The sequence below is a fragment of the Pleurotus ostreatus genome, assembly GCF_014466165.1.
Source record: "Pleurotus ostreatus strain PC9 chromosome Unknown scaffold_7, whole genome shotgun sequence".
Taxonomy (NCBI): Eukaryota; Fungi; Basidiomycota; class Agaricomycetes; order Agaricales; family Pleurotaceae; genus Pleurotus; species Pleurotus ostreatus.
Genome location: NW_023503162.1, coordinates 2333255 through 2355027, shown reverse-complemented (window position 1 = coordinate 2355027; position 21773 = coordinate 2333255). Strand labels below are relative to the sequence as shown.

Here is a 21773-nt window from a genome sequence, read left to right as displayed (position 1 = left end):
ATGGAACGGACTGTAACTATTTCGGCCCGAATACATATCTCCATAGCGCTACTTGCGAGGTGGTCATGTAACCCTTACAACCCATGGCGCACTCGCGTCTGTGCCGAGATGGGGTTGCTTTCGTTGTATCTCGTATGCATCACACGGGTGATTGAATTTGCTGTTGAGCGGAATTCACACCTCTTTTACCCAATGGTGATTACCGTCAGGCAATGAAGCTTGAAGGGCCACTTATCGCGACGATGGGATTTCTAGTATGGAGAAGGCCCCGTTGCGACGTAGGGTTGTAATCGTGAAGCTGGGCGCATGGTAGACGTTTATAGATTGATGAACAAGATGATGAACGTAGAGAAGGGCTGCATTTGTTGTTACATGCTGTAAGGAATCAAAATCGCGGAAGGCTAAACTATTCAACTGTCGTTGATCGTGTTCCACGAGTATTGGGGTCACCGTCTCCAGAAATAACTTACTGGTATGCATTCGTTTTAAGAGGTATGTAATGAGCGTTGATCTCAACCCCGCGTGGTTCGGGAGGCTTGATATGCAGCATCCCACCGACGGGATCGCATCACACTGGCACATCGTAAATGAGGAAACATTTTTCCAGATCTATATACAACACTGGTTGCAATTCAGTTTTGCAGGAAATGATAGTTACGGAGTGAACTCACCATGCATAGTATGAGCCGAACGATGAGAGACAATATAAAGTACCTGGGTCCAGGTCTACCTGTAGACCCCATCGAATGATATGACCATAAGTATCGTGACGAAGGTTCGGTATCGGCATCTGGGAAACCAATGGCCTAGAGCTTGTCGTAGTAGGTATCGAGGGAGGGAATCTCCGGCTTTGAAGAAATACATATATGTTAGTGTCAGACATCATACGATAAATGACAAACCTTGAGGCCCTTGCGAACTCGAATCTTGGTTACGATCTCCTCGACGCGACTGCCCTTGTCGAGTGGAGCTGTTATAACAATGTACCAGTGAGAAAGCGCTATGAGATTGTGATGACCACAATATGTGGCAAGAGACTTACATTCAGACATGACTTCCCAGTGATCCAAGACGTTCTGAGCGAATGCCTGTCCTGCAGTGTGTGAACGAAGCTCTCCGTTGAAGCCAAATGATTCTGCCACAGGGAGATATGCCTTGACGGTGAACATAGGTGTCCCAGCGCGCTGTTCTTCGCTGAACACCTGTCCACGGCGTTTACTCAAGCAACTGTAGACGCCGCCAATGGCGGCCTCGGGGCATTGAATTTCCACTTGGGAAAAGTTAGACCCAAACTGCGACGGGGACATGGTGGATAACATACCCATGTAGATAGGTTCTTGTAGACCGGGGTTAGCGAGCAAGCAAGCAGCGTAGCAGACACGTCGGAAGGTAGGCATGATTTGTCCTCCGCCACGATGGATAGCATCGGCATGGAGCTATTCGCAGCAACGTTTATTACGCGACACGGGAATAGAGAAATGTTCTCATACCGTAACGTCCATAATATTGAACCGAACTCCGCGCATGCTTTCCTCGCAGCAGACACCGTCCTTAGTAGCCCACTGAAGACCCGCAATACACGAGTCCTTGATCTCGTTGAGATACTGCACGCCCTTCGTAACATCCACGAGTAAGTTGGGACCTGTGGTTGCCGGGCCGAAGCACCAGATCTTGCGAGCATCAGTGACGTCCCAACCGTACTCATCGGCGAGGATGCGAGCGCGGGCCTTGAAGTCATCTCGAGGATTGACTTTGCCTTCTTCAATAGCGTTCGTTAGTTCCTCACCAAGGGGCATGGCCTTCATGTAGATGCGATTGTGCTTGTTCTGCGATTTGGAAAGAGCGACAATGGAAGATTCTGTCTTTACCGTCTCGCGGTACGGGACGATTGGAGCAGAAACCTTAAGGGGCACGCCGGCGTGGTCTTCCTCCAAATCCTAGAACATGGGCATGATTAATCGAGTAGGTCCCCCAATCGCCTACAAAACGGACCTTCAGACAGATCTCCAAATGCAATTCGCCGGCACCAGCGACGATATGTTCACCAGTTTCGGATATCCAGGCTTGTACGCAAGGATCCGATTTCGAAAGCCGTTTAAGACCCTCGACCAATTTGGGAAGGTCTATTGCATTCTTAACTTCGACGGCGACCTGCACCACGGGCGACACCGAGAACTTCATCACCTTCAAATTGTGAGCGGCCTCCGAGGTAGTGATGGTACCACTCTTCAACAAGAATTGGTCAATGCCGACGAGACCGACGATGTTACCAGCAGGGCAAGAGTCGATGGGCTCCACATTTTTTCCCATCATGAGGACAGTGCGCTGAATAGACTTGAGGAATAGGTCTGTCTTCCCACCTGGCACGTAGTTGGGTCCCTGGATGCGAACGTTGAGACCGGCGCGTACGGTACCGGAGAAGACACGACCAAAGGCATAGAATCGGCCTTTGTCCAATGCCGGGACCATTTTCGAGACGTAGAGCATAAGAGGGCCCTTGGGGTCGCAGTCGCGAATGCCCACAGCACATTCGTCATCCATGGGGCCTTCGTAGAGGGTCTCTACACGGTACCGTTGGGCGGTAACAGGCGAGGGGAGGTTGATGACTATCATCTCCGAGAGCGCGTCGCCCGCGGGCAAGAACTTGCGCATAATGCTTTTCAACAGAGGTTTACCGTCAAGCTCGCGCTCCTTCGCGGATAACTTGATGTCGAGCTTTTCCAGCATTTGATCAATTAAACTCGTCTTCAAATGGATCGTTGCGTCGAAGATGCTGAAGATGGGGTCAAGGACGAACATGTTGAAGGCACGCTCGAGGGGTTTCCCATCTCCATCGGTAGGCTTTGTGGTCCACTTGCGGGTGGTTGGGTTAAAAAAGTTGTCACCCCAAAGTTTGGACAACATCTTCTCCTTGTCGACGCCGAACTTTTTCGCATATCGCGCAGCGAATTGCCGAAGAGTAAAGGCCCATCCTTGGATACCAGCACCAAAGGCAACGGTACCTTTGTCAGGGTAAACTTGAGCATCTCCGAGAGCAGCCTCGTTGTAGGTCGAGATGATAACATTAACGGACTCGATGGTGCGTTGAAATGATTGGTATAAATCTTCCTTGGTAACTTGGAGCTCGAGGAGGGCCCGATCGACTTTATTGATGACTACGACGGGCTTTATCCGCTCAGTAAGGGCTTGTCGAAGTACGGTCTCCGTTTGAGTACAAACGCCTTCAACAGTGTCGACAACGACGAGAGCTCCGTCAGTTACACGGAGAGCAGCGGTGACCTCGGACGAGAAGTCGACATGACCAGGTGAATCGATTAGATTGATTAAGAAACCGTTGCCTGTAAGCGAAGGAACCGTCAGAAAATAGGGGAACCCATCCTGTATAGCAGGCCATCCACCTTCAGTTTTCTGTTTGACTGCGTATAACTCGTCTTTGTCCACCTCGAAGTACATTGAGACTGCTGTCGACTTTATGGTGATACCACGCTCCTTCTCGTCTTCCCTGGTGTCCATCCATCGCTTGTCACCGGCATCACTAGCGGCAATAATACCAGCCTTTGAGACCAGGGAATCGGTGAGTGTCGACTTTCCATGGTCAACTAGGAACAGGTAGTCAGGACTCAGCGCATTGAACCTCAATTGATCGAGAAATAGCCCCACTTACCATGAGCTATGACGCTCATATTACGGATGTTAGTGGGCTTATCCATGAGGGCCCGAATCTGCTCTGACGAATGCGAAGAGGAGGGTCACCACATGCACGGGCGTATATTGCGGAATAATCACCTATTGTGAAGTTGCTGTCGTTGGTGGTTTAGAAAGATACATATATCCTAAGACAAGGAAAGGACCTACACCATGGGTTCTGTGCTTTGAGACGGTTCGTTTCTGTTGTTTGAAAGGTTCCAAATTCTGGCTTAAGCTACTGCATCTCCTTTCTCTTAAAACTGGAATTTCACGGTTCCGAGGAAGGTATTCGAGGGTAAATGTCGACTCATTGACCAGCTCACCTGAGCTATGGTTCGGTACCGATCGAGTCTTGATAAACCTAGAACACAGTTGGTGCCGTCAGTTGAAAGGCCGATGAGTCAGTCCAAGGCTGGAATGACTCGAGTCGTCTTAATTTAGATTCAAGACGCTCCTGGCGAGGAAAGCAATGACTACCTGCCCCGAATTGTCAGTGTTTGCTGATGCTTGTCAAGGCCGCGGACTCGGAAGTTCTGTGGAGGACACGCCTTTGAAGCAGCGTTATCTAGTAGCAGAACGCAAAGTAAAGAAGCTGTCTTATTAGAATCATCTAATAATCGTTTCTCATCGCGCACCTTGAACCCCCCCCCCCACTGTCTCCTAATGATTTGGCATGTTGTGATACACGAGCCCACATTCAAAACTTCGGTATCACCTATCTTACATGACTACCCCAGTCGTCAGAGCAGCCGGAGGTCTACAAGATTAAGAAAATTGATTCCAATGTTGATCTAGATATACGGTCAGCGTACGCCGAATACGGGATAAATTATCCGAAATCCAACAAAGTGGGGTATCTATTATACCCAAATTATACCATTAGTATGTGGGGCATCGAGACAACTCGCCACGCACCTGTATTGTCTCCCCGTACCTAGCGGTCTATCAATCTACATAATGATGCACGATTTCTCCTTTTTCAAGCGCTTTTTCTCTTTCTTCCTCTCTTCAAACTCGTGTTGTTCTTGCCAACGCCTGTCGTGCTGGGCTCTAAGTTCACGATATTGGTGCTCTTCCTCTTGTTGCAACTGTATCGCTAGTTGTTTGCTAGAGGTTCTATTAGTCAACTGCATGATGGCTGTATGGAACGTTACTAACTCTGCTTGTGCCTGAGGGTCTGCTAGGTATTCTGCAGCCATGAGCGCTTGCTCCGCAGTCTGACCCATTACATCCCCTCCTGCCGGGTTGGCCGGATTGAAGTCTGCATCGACATACGAGGTAGAGACCCCTTCTACATCGTCCATTCGTTGCCAAACCACCGTAGGTTCGTGGAGGAACGCATGGTCGGTGATCAAACTGTACAGAGCGTTGTCACGCCCTATAGGTTTATACACAACGGAAAGGTGGGAGCTACGAAACAGTGCGACCAGTTTGCCGGGTTCTATTATTCGGGAAAGTTCGAATAGGCCGGTGTACGTCAGCTGCGACCAGCTGGCGTCAAGAAAATGGCGAACGAGTATAGCTGGCGAGGACAATACGATGAGTTTCATGCATCGTGCGCGATGGCAGAAACTCACCATCTTCAACTTTTGTTCGGTCTTCAGCGTCCAGAGGACTAGTCGGGCTAGACGGACCGGTAGTTGCGTCCGTACCCAGAAGCTGGCCTTTGGTGATGTGGTCCGCCGTAGCGACCAAATCGACAGCAGAGTCGTAGTCCTCCACTTTCGTGACTGCCGGGGCCTCGGGACTGTGGGGATCCACCAGCCAGCCGTGTACAAGATCGATTCCTGCGTGCTTGAAGAGGTCCAGTTCTCCGCCTTTCCCTCCTGGTCTGAACAATGTGGGACCCGTGAATAATGGATTGAGGTCCATGCCCTCTAGACATTGATAAGTATGCAGGGGTAGATACTGACGGCGTACACTCACTTTGGGTATATGGCAGGGCGGATAATGCAGCAGATATGTCCATATCGGCAGAGCAAGTAAGGAGATACTCTCCAACCAACTGAGAGAGAAATTCATAAGAAGCCGTTTCGCGATCCGGCGGCAGTATTTCAATCTGGCCGCGCAGTATGAGGATATTGCCTGAATAAACGATGAGGTTCGGTATGGGATGAATTAAAGGCGTCGAGCCTACAGATAGCAATGAAGGAACATGGCCTGTGTTACATGAACATCTACATGTACGAGTGGCTGAAGCCCACTGACCCGTTGAAGTTCTGGGTTATGATTTTGCACCGGCGGCCACCATATGTTATTTGCTTGAGGTACCAAACCTCTGCTTGACTTGAGTGGACCGTTGGTGCATCTACAGGTGAGCCCGACATCGTTTAAACAGCGGTTCCGTTCGGCGCGTGATAGAAGAAGTCAAAGGTGGTGGCGATGTAAGTGCAGGTTTCCATTTTCGGAATGCCTCTATTTCAAGTTGACCATCACGCGGACGATTCACGACGTTCTTTTTTCTGACTTGTTCTGTTTGTGGTTGGCAATGCTCCCGTCGCATCAAAATGTGCATCTCTGTCTTCTGTGATCCCTTCTTCTGGCAGTTGCGAACACAAAACGCCGGCGTTGAAATAGAGCACACCAACGGCCCCCAAGTCACAAACGTATTCTACCAGAGGCCGTGTACTGTTGTCGTCGCTCCCCTCACTGGCCAGGCCCCGGGTGAACAAAGTCTCGCCGCACGAGGCAACGAGGTTCCTCCGTTGACAAAATACTTGAGTCCTGGAGTCGCACCGATGCTAATGCTACCGAATGATCATCACGTCTAACGCATCAACACATCAACTCTGACCGTGAGACGAGCGGCTTCAAGCGACTATCAACGCGGTTAGTTTTTCCAAGTCAAACGGCGTTGCACCCCCATTGACCAATGCCAAGTCAAGTGCTCCCCCCAACGGTGCAATCTAGTCGCGCTGAAGTTTGGGATCTCAAAGAGATAACTTTCCGATATGGTTCTCGTCGAATCATAACTCAAAACTCGAATGGGTTAGTAGCCTGCCAATGCTTCATGTGGAAAGTCGTCCTCAACGACGTAGCCCATGCTCGTTCATTGCTATTTGTAGGTTCAAATAGGGTTCCCTTGCTGCTTTATCTCAAGATAACGGGCATGACAGGCAACATCCTAATCCTCCGAGGCCAAATCGAAATATTGCCCCCAAATCGCGAAAAAGTGTCCTACGAATATCTATCCCAGTTACTTGGAGAGGATCTCCTTTCGGTCTCCGGCGATGTTGACATCTCTGCTGCCTTGTCGGCTATGCCTTCTACCCAAAGTGTGTTTACTCTGACCATGAACATTATTTCTCGCTTATCAAAGGTCAGGGGGGATGGACCTCAACCCACTATTCACTGGGCCTACTTTGTTCAGGCCAAGCAGTCATGGTGGGGAGCTAGAGCTCTTCAAACTCGCAAAAATCAAGCTCGTGCATGGCTGGCTCGTAGATCCACAGAGTCCCGAGGCACCAGCGGTCATGAAAGTAGAAAACTACGATTCCGCCGTCGATCTAGTCGCCGCGGCGGACCACATCACCAAGGGGCGGTTGGTGGTAAGCCGCAACCACGCTCCAGTTGCCAGTTCGTCGAAAGCCGACAACAGCACGTTGAGTGACGAGGATCGGGCCAAAGTAGAAGACGGTGAGTCATCAAGAGTAACTTTCCGTGTTATCGTTCTCACGTCACGTCGAGCCATTCTTATCGGCCGGTTCTTGGAGACGACACGGACGGAATTAACATATCACGGTTTGTTCGAACTAGCAAGAATCATAGAGCCTGGGCAGCTAGTGGCGCTGTACCGTAGCTCTCACTTGTCTGTCCTGTACAAACCCCCAAACGACGACGCGTTGTATAGCCTAGTCACGGACCACTCGTTTCTTCGTGAACCGACCGTGGTCTGGAGACGCATGGATGACGTGGACGTGGCATTCGCGCCCTACGTTGACGCTGACTTCAAGCCATCAAGCCCAGCCGGAGGGGATGTGATAGGTCAGACCGCAGAGGAAGTCTTCCTCGCTACACAGTATCTATCGGATCCTCAAGCTCAAGTCGAGTATGTCGCCTCATTTGCTCGCATAGTAACGAACTAACGAACCCACTAGTAACGAGCTCGCGATGCAATTGCAATTCGAAGAAGATCACACATTTCGCGAGCGGAGAACTATGTACTACAAACGTCAGCAGGAGCGACGCCAATATGCGGAGAAGAAGGCTGCTAAGGCTCTGAAGAAGGGCAAAACGTGCATCATCATGTAGCTTATGTACGCCAACCCAAAGCTTCAGGCCAAGGTTTTGGTGCGTACCCTCTTCCATACACATTTCTTCGTGCCCTAACTTGAACGCGATAGAGATTCTATTTGATTGAGCAATTATGGCACTATCGCTTTGTATTTATTTTGGATATAGGGATTCTTATATGGGTGCCATGCTTCCTTCGTTGGCTCCGAATCCGCAGATATTCCTGACAGCTTCGTCAGGACAATAAGAGGATTCCCCTAGCCGCACGTTTTTACAGGTATTGGCCACACCCGGACCTCCCGGTGTCCACCACAAGGCATATGGGCCAAAGCCATATAGCGCACGCTTGTATAACCTTCGTCATGAATCCGCTGAACAATAAACTCGTCTGGAGAGTGGCCCGGGCGGCCGCCAGCGTGCCTTCGACATATTGTGTCCCGCTGGTATCAATGGCTTCCTCAGCAGGCACTAAGGTACGCAATAGGCGTACTTTGTTGACATCGTTGCTAAGTTAGGCTATGTTTTCAGCTTAGCAGCAAGCATTCTGACACTCAAGACCACCACCATGGTGGAATTATGTCCCACAGGCACGGTCGGTTGCTTTGCCGCGTAATTGTATACTCTGAGCGCGCTGTCCATGAGGGCGCTCGACATCCATTCTGTTCCTCCATAACATCAACTCGTTCGAGACGGCAGCTTATTGAAGTCCCGGCCGGTTTGTGCCTTCGGGTTACTTACCGATATCGAGGCTAAAGAACTCATTGCATCGGTGGACTCAAATTAGCAGGCATGGTGCTTTGCTGTGTGTCCGAGACCGAGGAAGTCTTTTTGTGCACTAGTCGGGGAGTATGCGGGGTTTCTTATTGTTAACAGCGAGTTAAATTCACAGGTCTGTCTTGGGTCCCCCAAGCTCGACCTTACTCTTATTGTCTCTTCCGTCGGGCCTAGCTTCCTTTTTGGGAAGCCGGTTGAACAAACTACAACTCCGATCGACGATGAACAATTGAGAATTGCAGCTCATGCGCTCGGTAGCGAATGTACAACAAGGATGCATTGGATAACGTTGGGGCGTATAAATGGCATGCGTAAGTTTTCAGTCAGTCCCCAGGTTCACATCGTGCAACTTGAGCGACCTTCTCCAGTCCTCTGCTTTCGAGTCTCCCCTCTCTCAACTTGAAACATCCTCTGTTCATATAACTGCTACGCTGCAATGGACTCCTTCGCATCGATCGTCGCCTTCTTCACTGCCGCCTCTACGGAGGACTCTGCCCCCTCCCTACCACCTGCTGATGAGGAAAAGAACGGAAACGGTGGAGGAGCGTACTGTGTAATCGCCTGAGTGAATTTCAGATGTACCAATATCTCTTTCATCAGTATGTCACCTTTCTGCCACCTCTCCGATCAAACTCTGACGGGCGATTGTCTTACTCTAGCATCATCACAGCGCCAACCAACCATCATATCAACAGAGTAACAGCGCTCTGTCCATCAATCACTATATCTGCCAGCGGATATTCTACATGCGATACCCCCTAGTGCCACGCCTCTTGCAGCACGTTGCTGCTGGGCTCACACCTTCATTGACATTCCGCGACTCACACAACAAGTACAAGTACCCTTCGTTCACTATATTCGTCACTACATTCGATTTTTGTATTACTCTTTGGGATGGATCTGGGATACCTCAGGGAGTTTGGGACTCTGTAGCTCTTAAATCTGCGGAACATTGTATAACCATCACCAAGCCATTATTCCATCATTTTATCTGATTATCGTCGAGACCATACCGAGATAGACATGCAGGGTTCCGGTCTCAGCCGCACCATTCGCGCTGTCAAATTCCATTTACAGCTTGGATCCCATAGGATGTTGTACGCCTCGCGAAGATGGTAGCGCCGAAAAACTTTTCTTCACCTGGACTCCATTCTGTATTGACCCAAATTCCGCTCTAATTCCTTAGATCCTCTGCGTTTCACGGCGTAATCAACGCGTCCATCAAAGGTCTGAGTGAGCGTGGGCACCGGTGGTCCTGGAACGTACATATATCAAGCGTGGACGAAGTCCGGTTAGCCTGGAGATCCAAAGATCCTATCCCGTCGAGGCGACGGTCCGTTGCCTCGAAGGCTCGAAGGCTCGAAGGAGAACATGAGGAGCTCGCACTATCAGAAGCTCCGTCCCCTGCTCATGCGAATGTCGAAACCGTGACATTATCTTCGTATCCCTCGGCCCCCGGTCGAGGATTCCCAGAACTCTTTTTACTCCCGTCACCCCTTTTCTGACCCCGTATATTATTGGTACTGATTCCTGAAGTTCGAAGCCTCGAGAACTCAGCAGGAATATCCCTAGTGTCTACTTATCTACTTCCACAAATAACCGAACCCTCTCCCTTGGTGAGGTGATATATTGCTAATGATATTTTTACAGCCCAATGTCTATAGTTCCAACCGCTTGATTCTTTCATCAGTGCAATCCTGAGAGTCTTGAACGGCGTGAACAGTCAGCCGATTCGATGGCCGTTCTTCAAGTTGATGATTCAGCCTCGTTGTCGAGCATTCTAAATGAAAGCGTCATCCTGTGCTGCGCTTAGTTATCTGCGTGAGCGCAATGTGCTACGGGTCGCAGTTCTCAAACGTCAACATTGTTCAGGAGATTGAGGAAACTGAAGGCGCTCGAGCTTTGACTGGCGCCACAATGCGCTGGATCCTGCACTCAGCCCAATAAGGCAACTCTTAACTTGACAACAGTCACTCTGCAATACGGTTTTCGTTTGGTAACCCCTTCGGCTTCTAGTAGAGCCAGACCAAATCTCGCGAACAAATAACCTCGCCCTGCTTCATCTAACATTAAGAACCACGGACGAATCCATTCCACTAAGGCCACTCGGTCGTTCAAGCTCTCACAATTTTGAAGCCAGGCTAGCTATGAAATTCAGGTGAATGAACGTTGTATTCCGAGAGTTTGGAAGGCGTTCTGATGACATGTGGAAGTTCGTCGTTGAAGTTCAATGCCGTCGCTGAGTGGTGGGAGGACTACATAGCGTGCGTATTTGCCGAATGCCTGTGACGCTTGCTTCTCATCAGACAGGGTGTATTGTGTAGGTACGACGCACTGAAGAAGTTAATATACCAGCTGGAGAAGAAGAAACACAACTTGGATTCTCAGTATCATGACATTGAATCTAACGAGCACTCGGCGCTGATTTCGCAAGACATTGACGACACGGATGTCCTATTCAAGCCAGCACTTGACGGGGAGCTTCAGAAAATCGTTTTCTTTTACGGACAACAAGAGAAGGATCTTCTCCAGGAGGTGTCTGAGCTGGAGAAGATGGTCGAGCAGCAGGAATTGGCTGGTTTGGCTGGCCATCCTTATCTTGAAGAGGTTGGGGACGATGATGAAGAAGAGGACGATGACGACGACGAACATTTTGACCCACAAAGTCCTATACATAGTCGGGACCCAACTGGCTCTACATCTCGAAGGAGACGGCGGAGGAGGACGTTAAGCTCAGCTGGGTTTGGTCGAGTACCGGAATTGCATGGAAGTATGGTATATTCATTGCGTGTCACGATGAACGTGCTCAATGAGTTACAGGATCCTCAAGTGAGAATCCTCAGAACCGGCACAGTATTTCCTCAGGCAGCGAAGAAGCGAATGACCTCGAAGCGAGTATCGTTTCGCTCCGTCCACCGGAGGTCACAAGCAAGTCCCCCGTGTCAACGGTGCGAAGGCTCGCGCGTAAATTACCATTCATGGGAGATAGTATGTTGAAGGATAGCATCGCATCTCTCGGTCCCGAGAATATATGGACATCACAATCGAACTACGCATACGACACCCGGCTATTGTACAAGCGCAGAATCACGACGCAATACATCGCATTGACTTCACTCAAAGCATACGTCGAGGTGAACTATTCTGGCTTTCGCAAGATCTTAAAAAAGTAGGGTCAAGTTTTCTAACCTTGGTCGAGTTCTATTGACCCCGAGCGGCTCCAGATACGATAAGGTCACAGACAGCAACGTCAGTGTGCCCTTTCAGTCTTCCGTTTTGGAACTCATTGAAGGGCTAGCTCAAAGACCGCTATTTGCACGAAGTTGTGGAGCGTGCGCTCCCTTTCACGCAAGCCTCGAAGGACAGATTGAATGATGCCATATCCCGACTGCTTGACCTCTACGCCAAATGCGTTACACAAGGTGACAAGACGATTGCTAAGCAACAGCTCAGGTTACATCAACGCGAGAACATTGCCTGGGAACGTGATACGGTATGGCGACAAATGATCGGGCGTGAACGACGAGGAGAGTTAGATGGCGAACCCAAAGGCATTGGGTCTGTCCTTCTGCAAGAATCGGACGCGGTCCTCGCTGTCCCCACGCCCGTGGGAAGAATTAGGATAAAGCGAAAGCACATATACGCTGCTATCGCAGTGGCCGTATTTGTTATCCTTCTCAATGTCCAGACCGTTGAGGGTTCCGAAGCTAACAAGTGCTTCGCAATACTCATGTTTAGCACCGTTTTATGGGCAACGGAAGTACGTAATTATTTTCTGCCGCAAGAATACTTCTAAATGTATTACAGGCTATCCCACTCTTCGTTACATCGATGTTTATTCCGCTGTTGATGGTGTGTCTGCGCGTAATACGGAGCGCAGAGTGTATCAACTCCTCGGAGTCTCCGGACTGCTCTCCTTTGACACCGCAAGCTGCAACCAAGTAAGCTGTGAGGATACCCGTCTACTCGGTAGCTCACATCGTCGGTAGATTCGTATTTGGATCCATGTTCTCCCCGACCATCATGCTCCTGATCGGTGGCTTCACGATATCTTCGGCATTAAGCAAGACGAATATCGACCGAATACTCGTTACTCGCGTGCTTAGCCTTGCTGGTTCTCGTCCAAGTACTGTCATATTAGCTTTTATGGGGGTCTCTTGTTTCGCAAGCATGTGGATTAGGTTCGTCATGGGGTGCAAAAACGGTTGTTTGATACGCTCAATCTCTCGCTTAGTAACGTCGCCGCTCCGACACTTTGCTTTACCCTGATTCGAGTAAGTCCTCTCGGATCCTCATATGCAAGTCTCGATTCACGCGACTTTCGTTAAGCCGATCCTTCGGACATTACCTCCCAAAGCATCGTTCGGACCCTGTCTAATTGTATGCAAGTCTCTCTATCAGCCGACACCCGAGGAGTATTAATTATATCTTGTAGCTGGCGATAGCGCTCGCAGCGAATATAGGAGGTCAGAGTTCACCGATCTCTTCGCCGCAGAATATAATCGCTCTGGAACACATGAACCCACCCCTTGATTGGGGTAGCTGGTTTGCGGTCGCTATTCCAGTGTCAGCCGTATCAATTCTTTTGATCTGGTTATTGCTGTTGGCTTCGTATCGACCTGCCCGATCTCCCGACGGCGAAGGTGAGATTGAGATCAGGACGGTACGGCCCACGAAGGAGCCTTTCACCTGGAAACAAATATGGGTATCTTTTGTTTGCTTGGTCACCATCTTTTTATGGTGCATAGCCCACTCAATAGAAGATGTTGTCGGAGACATGGGGGTCATAGCCATCATTCCCATTGTCGCATTTTTCTCCACCGGCGTCCTGAAGAAGGTGAGTGGTAGCCTGCATAGTGCTCGAACCTTGACTTAAAGCCAACCCAGGATGACTTTGAACAATTCATGTGGACGATAGTGTTCCTTGCTATGGGTGGTATTGCCCTTGGCAAGGGAGTTGAATCTAGTGGACTGCTTGGGGTCATGGATACACATATCCGCGATCTCGTTGAGGGCCTCGGGATCTACACCGTGGTCATGGTTCTCACCCCGATTGTGCTAGTGGGTCTCCTATATCTGTCTATTTGTTTACCGTTGACGTCTCTCAATAGGTGGTCTCTACATTCATCAGCCATACGATAGCAAGCGTGCTACTTGTGCCTATAGCCCAAGAGGTTGGCAAAAATCTTGATGGCAACCACGCAAATCTGCTCGTCTTCATCACCGGCCTGATCTGCTCAGCCGGCATGGGCATGCCAGTGTCTGGATTCCCCAATCAGACAGCGTGAGTGGTTACATGTTGGACATAAGGGGGAGCATGGACTAATTGTTGCCACGTTTGCCCGCAGTGCCACCCAGGAGAACGAACTAGGAGAGTTGTATTTATCAAATACCGATTTCCTAAAGAATGGTGTTCCAGCCAGCATAATCGCCGCTTTCGTAAGTGGCACCCCCTTTGTTCGCCTACTGGGTGAGACTGAACGTTTTCGAAGGTGGTCTCTACCGTTGGCTACCTTCTAATGGGCCTGATTGGGTCAGTTTTACGTCTAGATTATAAAAAGGGCCTGACTCATTTTGACCGTTTAGATTATGAGTCCGGGTGATGGCCTCGTTGAAAAGTGTTGTCTCCCCACATGCGAATACAAAGGTCCCAGGGGCATATCTTTTTGACAATCCGTTCACCATGAGGATCCCTAAGTCGTCAAGGGTAGGAATGAGTTTATGTTTCTCTTCGCCGTCAGCGGCACCGCTCGACTAAGCTTCATTGCAAACATTCCCAGACGAGGCGTAGAAGCCCCGTCAGAGATCCGTTTTTTCAATGCACCGCACCTGACGATTTTTTGCCAGCACATAAGGTCCCAAAGTAAGCCTAGGGTCTTCATAGGGGAAGACCGTTGGATGTAGCCTACCGTGCAAACAGGCGGCGAATCGTCCGATACCTCCTTACCATCTTAGGTATTTGAGTTCACATTGCCCTCAGGAGTCCATCAGTGCCAGCTTAACACCTTGGTGTGACAGCTGGATTTCGTGGATTCCAGGTGGGTTCGATCAGTTTCCTTCGACCTCGTGTTCCTTTGTATTATTTCCCACTCCAGCAATTATGAGCATAATATATTACAGAAGGATCAAGACAGCATTTTCATGCGAACAAGAAAAGAATTGTCCTAATATAAATAAAAGATGTCGGAGCAAATATGTAGTGCCTACAATAAGAAAATGCACTGAGAGCTTGGTATTGGGACCAAGTGCATCACATGGACATGATGCATGATGCGTCAACGGCCAAAGTCATATCGAATGGTAGGCTCAGAATTATTAGATGTATTCCTGACCAGACCAAGCGAGGGGTAACCGGCGTCGACGGACGTGCGGAACCGCGGGCCACGAAGACAGCAGATGATTACAGGTCAGTTGAGGATATTTGACCAAGTTCGACTAGCATACGGAATAGGCTGTGATCCAGATAAGGCAGAGGGATGCTCATGGTCATTTGCAGGAGGGACGGCCACCCGCAAGTGGACATCTGACTTCCGATGAGCATCTACGGATCTGTCACAAGGCATACCGTAATCTCGAGAAGACGAGGCTGAGAGAGGCGTCGATGGGGAAGGTGAGATTGGGGAAGCTTCGTAGGTAGGACTGTTGCTGTATGAGTTGTGCGACCCATCGCTCAGCCTTCTGCTTGACTGAGAAGAATGTAGCTCGGATGATAAATGGTATCGTCGTTGTACAGTCGTTTCGCCGAACGACTGAGGGACACTTCCGCTGTCAGATCTTCGCATTGGCTGGGGAGACGGAGCTTCGAAGACAGGTCTATGGGTTCAACCAGATGTACAAGGCAATGAGACGGATGCTAAAGCATCTTGTGTAACCCGCCAACTCACTTATAAGGAGGCGCGGACAAAGATCGATGCCTTCCCCATGACGAGTCCTGAGATGATGGTTTTATGTCCTGAGAGTCGTCCTCCATAAGTCTTCGTAGGACCGCCGCCGAATCATGAGCATGGACTCCACGAAGGTCCTCCAACGCCGATATTGGAGGGAGGGAATATGATGCACCACTGGCAGAATCGCCATATCCATGATGTCGGATGGGTGGGAGTGTAATCCGTTCGCCAGGGGGTGGATTATCCTCAACCATACGCTGGTCATCCCGCAGTGACAAGGCAGGGATATCCAAGTGCAGGGTACTTCTACCAGAGCTTGACGGCCGGCGGCTCAAATGAGACGTCGAGCTCGTACCTGGGTATGGAGAGTATCGGCTATAATTACGGTCTTTCGATGGCGTGTTGTCGCCGTTAGTCGAAGGAGATGGCGGCCCCGGCGCCTCATAGTACTCGGGCTGTACACCCCGGTACGAAGAAGGTCCTTCACTCCGGTTGTGAGGATCTGATGGTCTCCGAGACAAGGAGTGCATCGCCATCGCTGTGTGAGGGTATTGCTGTTGGTGCTGTGGCTGAAGAGGGATGCCGTGGCTAGGCCCAGTGGTCGGCGTCACGACCGTCCAGTTGCTCTGAGATTCCCGAGGGAGTGTGGCGGGCGCGGTTGCAGAATTATTGACCCGGCGTGTGCGCCGACGACCAGTTCCAGAGGCCACAACTTGACCGTACCCAGGCTGGTCGGGTGAGAGGCAAGTAGTCGGAAACGTAGGTCTGTACGATATTTACTTGACGGTCAGAACCACCCATAGCGTGTTAAGGCAATACTTACCCAAATAATGGTATCAGATCGTCGCGGATGGTCCAAGCAACGCTGAAGACTATGTTGAGACGAGTTTGTTAGGTAAGAGAAAGCAACTTACCGGCGTGCTAAACGTAGTGCTACCTAGACTCTACAGCATTAGTATCGTATATGTGATTTGCCATGAAGCATCCTACCTCGTAAGGCATCCATGTTCCCTGTATTTTCAGGTAACCGCCACGTACTCGTCGAATATGATTTGCTAAGTCCGGCTGTGAGTCAATCATCTTGACTATATCGGCTGCATGAAGTATCAGTCCCCCAGAATGTCTGGATGTCGGACGCAGGTATACCTTTCGAATTTCCGAGAGCTGACGAGGTTCCGTGAGCCGGGGGGTCATAGCGGCAGATAAGACAGGAACTTGCCTTTCCATATCCCGGTCCAGAGGACGTATCCATCGTCAATGTCCATCATAATCCATTGCCCGTTGAGAGGGTACTCATAGACCGGACTGTCATTCAGCGTGAGCCAAACCTTTGTATGTCCGGACCAGAAACAAACTAACATATAGCCTCGCGGGTCATTGCTAGTGATATAGCGGCCTTTGGTCACTTGATGGCTGGGGCTTGCGTATGGTCTGAACCTCGGCCCAACCGAAGCGACGGTGGGTTGCATAGATTCCTTGAAGAAAAGGCTTCAGCGGCAAAGCAACGAAAGCCGCCAGAAAGACTTACTTGTCCGACAGAACTCGAGGCCATTAACACGGAGATAGTATTAAATTCAAGGCGCAGTCAATTATGCTGTGGTCAACGAGTTACTATAGTATATCCGGAGGAAGAGTGGCGGTGCTTGGTGACACCGACGGACGGAACGACAAAGGGAACAGAGAGTGAAGATTGAAGATTGAGGAGTATGTTCTGGAGGACTTGATGGTGACAGCCAACAGTTGTTCGTTCTCCGATAACCTCACAACGAAATAAACTGCATAAAAGGTGCAAAACCCCGAAAAGGTGGTGCACGCGTAAACAAGCAGCCATGGCACCCTGCAAAAGGAAAGCAGATATTCCAACGCTCGAAACGGTGGCAGCCTCGGCCCCGGCAAAGATTGGTAGAGATTTCCAGAATTAGTACCTCCTTCCAAACCTCAGTGAGATCTCATCTACTTTCGCGGAGATTTTATTTCTGTCCTAGTGCACTTGTCCATTCCTGGAGGTTAACCTCTCCGCTTCGGCCGCTAGGTCAGGCCCCGGTCCTAAAATTGAGAGATCAATCAGACCGTTGGGAAACAAAGGAGACTTCGATTTCATTGCTCTTAACAACCTCTTCCCCCCTTCAATCTTACTTTTAATGTTTAGCGCAGGGTGTCTTACGCGGACTCCGCTCGATTGTCCTTGGAGGGTATGCCCTGTTATGCCCGGAAAATCAAATCAAGCGGGAGCCTTTACCTTATTTGTCGTTCTTTCAACTTGCTTTTTTGCTATTACGGCAACTCAATGCCTTCGGGTCGCATCTAAATAGACAAAGCTATCAGTCATCCGGTCGACTCCACTCAGGAATTCCTAGGCGTGGCAAGTACACACCCAAATATGCACCGCAAAACAAATATCAGGACACGAACCTCGTCGGCTAGGAGACCTAATCCGAACAAGTCCTCGATCATGACGAATATCTCAAGTTCCTGAAAAGCTTGGGATCCTCGATCGTAACTGGACGTCACGAGTCGAAGTGACCCTGAGAACGTGTCCGAGACTCGCAGCTACTCACGCTCCAAATGTAGACATCTGTCGAACTGACCAGTCGGCGGGCCGCCTAAGAAGTCGGTACCGAAAGTCTGGTGAGAACCCGCGCGCACTCCACGCGGTGATGAACTTTATGTTTTTCGTGAGGCACGCAGAATTGCGCGGTCGCCTGCCGTCTTTCTAGATGGGAAGTAGAAATGACATAAATCATAGATCAGAAAAACTAATATCGTTCCGCCGCTGTCAAAGTCCGTGACCCTCAGCCGCGAAGCCAGCTAGGGCGCCCCACACCTCTTTAGACACTCCCACGCTTCCCGTCGTATAGATAACGTTGCTAACCTCGAAGCCATTGAACTGGCTCGCAGCGCATATGGTGTACGCTCCCATGTTGTGGAAGCCTAGCCAATCCCCGACTTGGAGTGCGCCGGGTAGCTTTGTCGATGGACAGACGCAATCAATGGAGTCGCACGTCGGTCCCCAAACGCTGCTGGTCTGCAAGGGCTCCGATGATGGGACATGGAAGGAGCCATTGAGCGACAACACATATGGATGCACCACTTGGTGGTCGAACAGAATGCAATTGAAAGCTCCGTACACGCCGTCATTGATGTAGTCTGCATTGAATAAACATTAGATGCGAATGGAATATGCGATCAGATGGGCAACTGACACATGACCATTGGATGATCGGAGGTTGGCTTTTCCGACGCAACCTCGGTCGGAGGAACCCTACGCGCTATGATATTTGCGGCAAGGCTGAACGCCTTGGAAACGTAAAACCTCCCTGGCTCTGCAATGACACGTATGCCATGTCGATCAGGGAAGTATTGATGAATAGCGTCGCTCAGAAAGGTTGCTGCGCGTTCGAAAGAAGAGTCTTCGAATCCTCCACCAACGTCCAAGAGATTCAACTCATATCCAACTTGTTGGGCCATGTCGAAGACGGCGCGAGCACGCATGATGGCGTCGGTATAGACAGAAGGATCGTAGCATCCGCTGCCGACGTGGAAACTCACGCCAACTACGTCGAGGCGAAGATCGCGCGCTTTGGCCAAAAGGCTCGGAACAACTTCAAGCGCAGCGCCAAATTTGATGTTAAAGGCGCACAAGCTCTTTGAATCGTCGGCTAAGATGCGGACGACTAGCTTGGCGCCCGGATGGGCGCGAGAAATTTTGTAGAGTTCGTCCATGTTATCAAACGTCATTAAGTCGACGCCCACTTTTCCGGCGTTTCGAATGAAAGAGGTCGCCTTGCATGGATTAGCAAATATGATCCTTGAAGGGTCGACGCCACCCAAGCTGAGAACTTGGCTGATTTCTCCGTTGGAAGCGCAGTCAAACCCAGCTCCAAGAGCCGCGAGGAGACGAAGGACATAAGGATCAGGGTTGCATTTGATAGCTAGAATGAACTACGTTAGTAAGGAGAGTGGGCGCAGTGCTGTAACTACTTCACCATAGAAAGGCTGAATATCGGGTAGGCATTTGACCCAACGTTGGTGTTGTCGGTAGATTTGCCCAAGATCGGCAACAAAGAAGGCTCGCTCGGCGTCAGGTACGTGATCTGCGCTCATCTGTTGGGCTTTCATAACGCCATTTCGAAGGTGAACATCCGGATGTCCGGTGAAAAGCGGTGGTAAGTCGGGGAAAAGAACTTTTGGGTCGTCGTCTTCGGCAGAGCCGGAATCGTCGTGTTTGAAATAGGTAGATGGAGGTAAGATATCATTAACGGTGTCGTTCCCCTTGCACGAATATTTTTGTTCGCTAAACGAATCAGTAGAGAAGGAGAAGTCGACAGGCGAGAAGGCGGGTAGGATTTCCACTGGTGACATTCGATCAGCCGGGTCAGGGGATGAGCGACGTGTACCAAGGCTGTGTTCAACGACTAAGATGAGTCAACGAGACCGTACTCATTTGTGGACCTTACTCACGAGTCTATGTCGGTTGGAAGCGATATAATTCTAAAGTGGCGAGGATAGAGACGAAGATTCGAGATAATGTAGATGCGATGGATATGAATTCGTGAACCCGAATTACCGAGCCTGAACCGCCACGGTCAGTGACGAGCCGGGCGGAAGGACGGCAACGATGAGGTGTCTATCAGTTAGTGGGGGTTCCTCGCTCCCTGTTCAGCGAGGAAAAAGCTTGAAGGGCGAATGTAAGAGCAATGAGATCGACGAAGACGAGAGGACGGTTCTGCAAACTGCGACTGATTCTAGTCCTGTCAGGGAGGTTCACCTACAAAAGCATCAGTGACCGAACTCGAAAGGGGGATTTCAGGATCCAAACCTCGAACAGAAGACCACCTATAGCAAATTCCACGATTAATGCTAAACAAGCAGAGAAATGTTGTGAAGCTCACTCGATGGTCAGCAAACGAAGATCTTCGTTTCTTTGTTCGGCAGAAATTGTGGCGTACTGGGCCTCTGATGTCGCGCAGGTCCTGACGACGACAGAGGGTGTCCGTTGAGGGAGGTTTTGGATTCTCTGAAAAGCTGTTAGGTGCTTGAATTGGCGGTGTACCCTTGAAAGTTGAAAAGCTGATGATCGATGGCAAATTTCCGGCAGACCCCGCCACCCACGTCAGAGCGCCTAACGAGCGCTTAATGTCTGTGCAACACTTGCCCTCGAACATTCCGAATCTGACTTCTCAGACAGAAAATGGAATTGTACGCAGGAGGCGCTTGGACGGCGTAATTTCTGCCTCTCTATAGCCTAGTGGCTAGATCCATTCTATCCATCGTATCGTAAAGGCTTGCTTTAATGGCTTCAGCTTTTCTCACAAGTGTACTGTAGAAGGGAACTCCATTGGCACTCTCGCATCTCTCAATCTCCGAGTAGTCTCCTCGCGGTTCCCACTACACTATGAGTGTTCTTCACCTTGCTGATTGCTCACCCAAACCTCTGGGCAGTGAATCGCGATTGATTATGCTTGGCTGTGGATCTCTGCGTCCATTTCGAATCCAAGTATGTCTTAACCTCGAAGCCGCTTAGCTTCGATCCATTTGTTCCTTATTCAAAGAGCTTACTCGAGGGCGTGGAGTCGGGGGGCGTTCCGGGCCCTTGTTGCTGAGGGGCCGGTCTATTGGGGTGGACGTTTCTCGACAACGACCCTGTTGTCGAGGCTTGTATACATCCTATTGATGGTTAGGTATTCACACGACACCTATTTATTTTTACCCTCAATGCTCTCGATATAAGTCACCGGACCTATCGGAACATACATCATTGATCGTCTTGATATCATCCAATGCCGGTCAAGTGGTGACACCCCACAAGCCTTGATAGGTTATACAGAACGGGCTGAACTGTTCTACTCGAGGTTAGCGTCTTCTCGAGGACGTTCGACGCCCAGCTCGCAATCGTGATCCGCCGGAGGAGCCTTATCTCAACCAGCCACATATAACCCAACCCTCTGCGCGAACTTCTAGAGCGAATTGCATTGCGACAAGGCACCACTCAATAGACGGATACCTGCATTCTACCGACGGGGGAAAAAATTCCGAGCATTGCTTGTCGACGTGTAGACCTTTTTGCGACATATGTATAGACAGCGCGGGAAGCATCAATTTAGATGAATTCTTTTGTTGTCTTGCCACGGAAATGGGAATCAGGGACTCGAAGCGCCTTCGAATTCGCGCGAGCTCTCGGGATCACCTGTT

The 21773-nt window shown here is 50.1% G+C and overlaps 6 protein-coding genes across 6 annotated transcripts; 2 read left to right on the top strand and 4 right to left on the bottom strand.

Annotated features, from left to right (window-relative positions):
• Positions 1-806: 806 nt before the first annotated feature.
• EFT1_2 (Elongation factor 2) lies at positions 807-3710 on the bottom strand (the record flags this gene model as incomplete). The annotated part of the gene is made up of 8 exons (XM_036779554.1): positions 807-848; positions 903-970; positions 1043-1270; positions 1322-1436; positions 1491-1937; positions 1993-3338; positions 3399-3599; positions 3665-3710. 8 exons carry the CDS (start codon positions 3708-3710, stop codon positions 807-809), a joined length of 2493 nt encoding a protein of 830 aa, XP_036628943.1.
• A 927-nt stretch (positions 3711-4637) lies between these two features.
• Positions 4638-6014, bottom strand: PC9H_010059 (uncharacterized protein; the record flags this gene model as incomplete). The annotated part of the gene is made up of 6 exons (XM_036779553.1): positions 4638-4794; positions 4846-5209; positions 5265-5564; positions 5614-5772; positions 5825-5847; positions 5896-6014. 6 exons carry the CDS (start codon positions 6012-6014, stop codon positions 4638-4640), a joined length of 1122 nt encoding a protein of 373 aa, XP_036628942.1.
• Positions 6015-6559: 545 nt separating this feature from the next.
• Positions 6560-7938, top strand: PC9H_010058 (uncharacterized protein; the record flags this gene model as incomplete). Its single annotated transcript, XM_036779552.1, has 6 exons — positions 6560-6675; positions 6726-6748; positions 6804-6962; positions 7012-7323; positions 7375-7735; positions 7785-7938. 6 exons carry the CDS (start codon positions 6560-6562, stop codon positions 7936-7938), a joined length of 1125 nt encoding a protein of 374 aa, XP_036628941.1.
• A 2955-nt stretch (positions 7939-10893) lies between these two features.
• Positions 10894-14297, top strand: PHO91 (low-affinity phosphate transporter; the record flags this gene model as incomplete). The annotated part of the gene is made up of 14 exons (XM_036779551.1): positions 10894-10958; positions 11019-11464; positions 11515-11863; positions 11919-11943; positions 11993-12454; positions 12502-12635; positions 12684-12875; positions 12929-12968; positions 13024-13074; positions 13130-13531; positions 13582-13755; positions 13806-13978; positions 14043-14133; positions 14187-14297. 14 exons carry the CDS (start codon positions 10894-10896, stop codon positions 14295-14297), a joined length of 2715 nt encoding a protein of 904 aa, XP_036628940.1.
• Positions 14298-15101: 804 nt separating this feature from the next.
• Positions 15102-17133, bottom strand: PC9H_010056 (uncharacterized protein; the record flags this gene model as incomplete). The annotated part of the gene is made up of 9 exons (XM_036779550.1): positions 15102-15507; positions 15579-16346; positions 16405-16446; positions 16496-16518; positions 16572-16675; positions 16728-16745; positions 16801-16886; positions 16941-17056; positions 17110-17133. The coding sequence occupies 9 exons, from the start codon at positions 17131-17133 to the stop codon at positions 15102-15104; spliced, it is 1587 nt and encodes a 528-aa protein (XP_036628939.1).
• A 1224-nt stretch (positions 17134-18357) lies between these two features.
• Positions 18358-19943, bottom strand: PC9H_010055 (uncharacterized protein; the record flags this gene model as incomplete). The annotated part of the gene is made up of 3 exons (XM_036779549.1): positions 18358-18728; positions 18785-19513; positions 19568-19943. The coding sequence occupies 3 exons, from the start codon at positions 19941-19943 to the stop codon at positions 18358-18360; spliced, it is 1476 nt and encodes a 491-aa protein (XP_036628938.1).
• Between the last annotated feature and the right edge of the window lie 1830 nt (positions 19944-21773).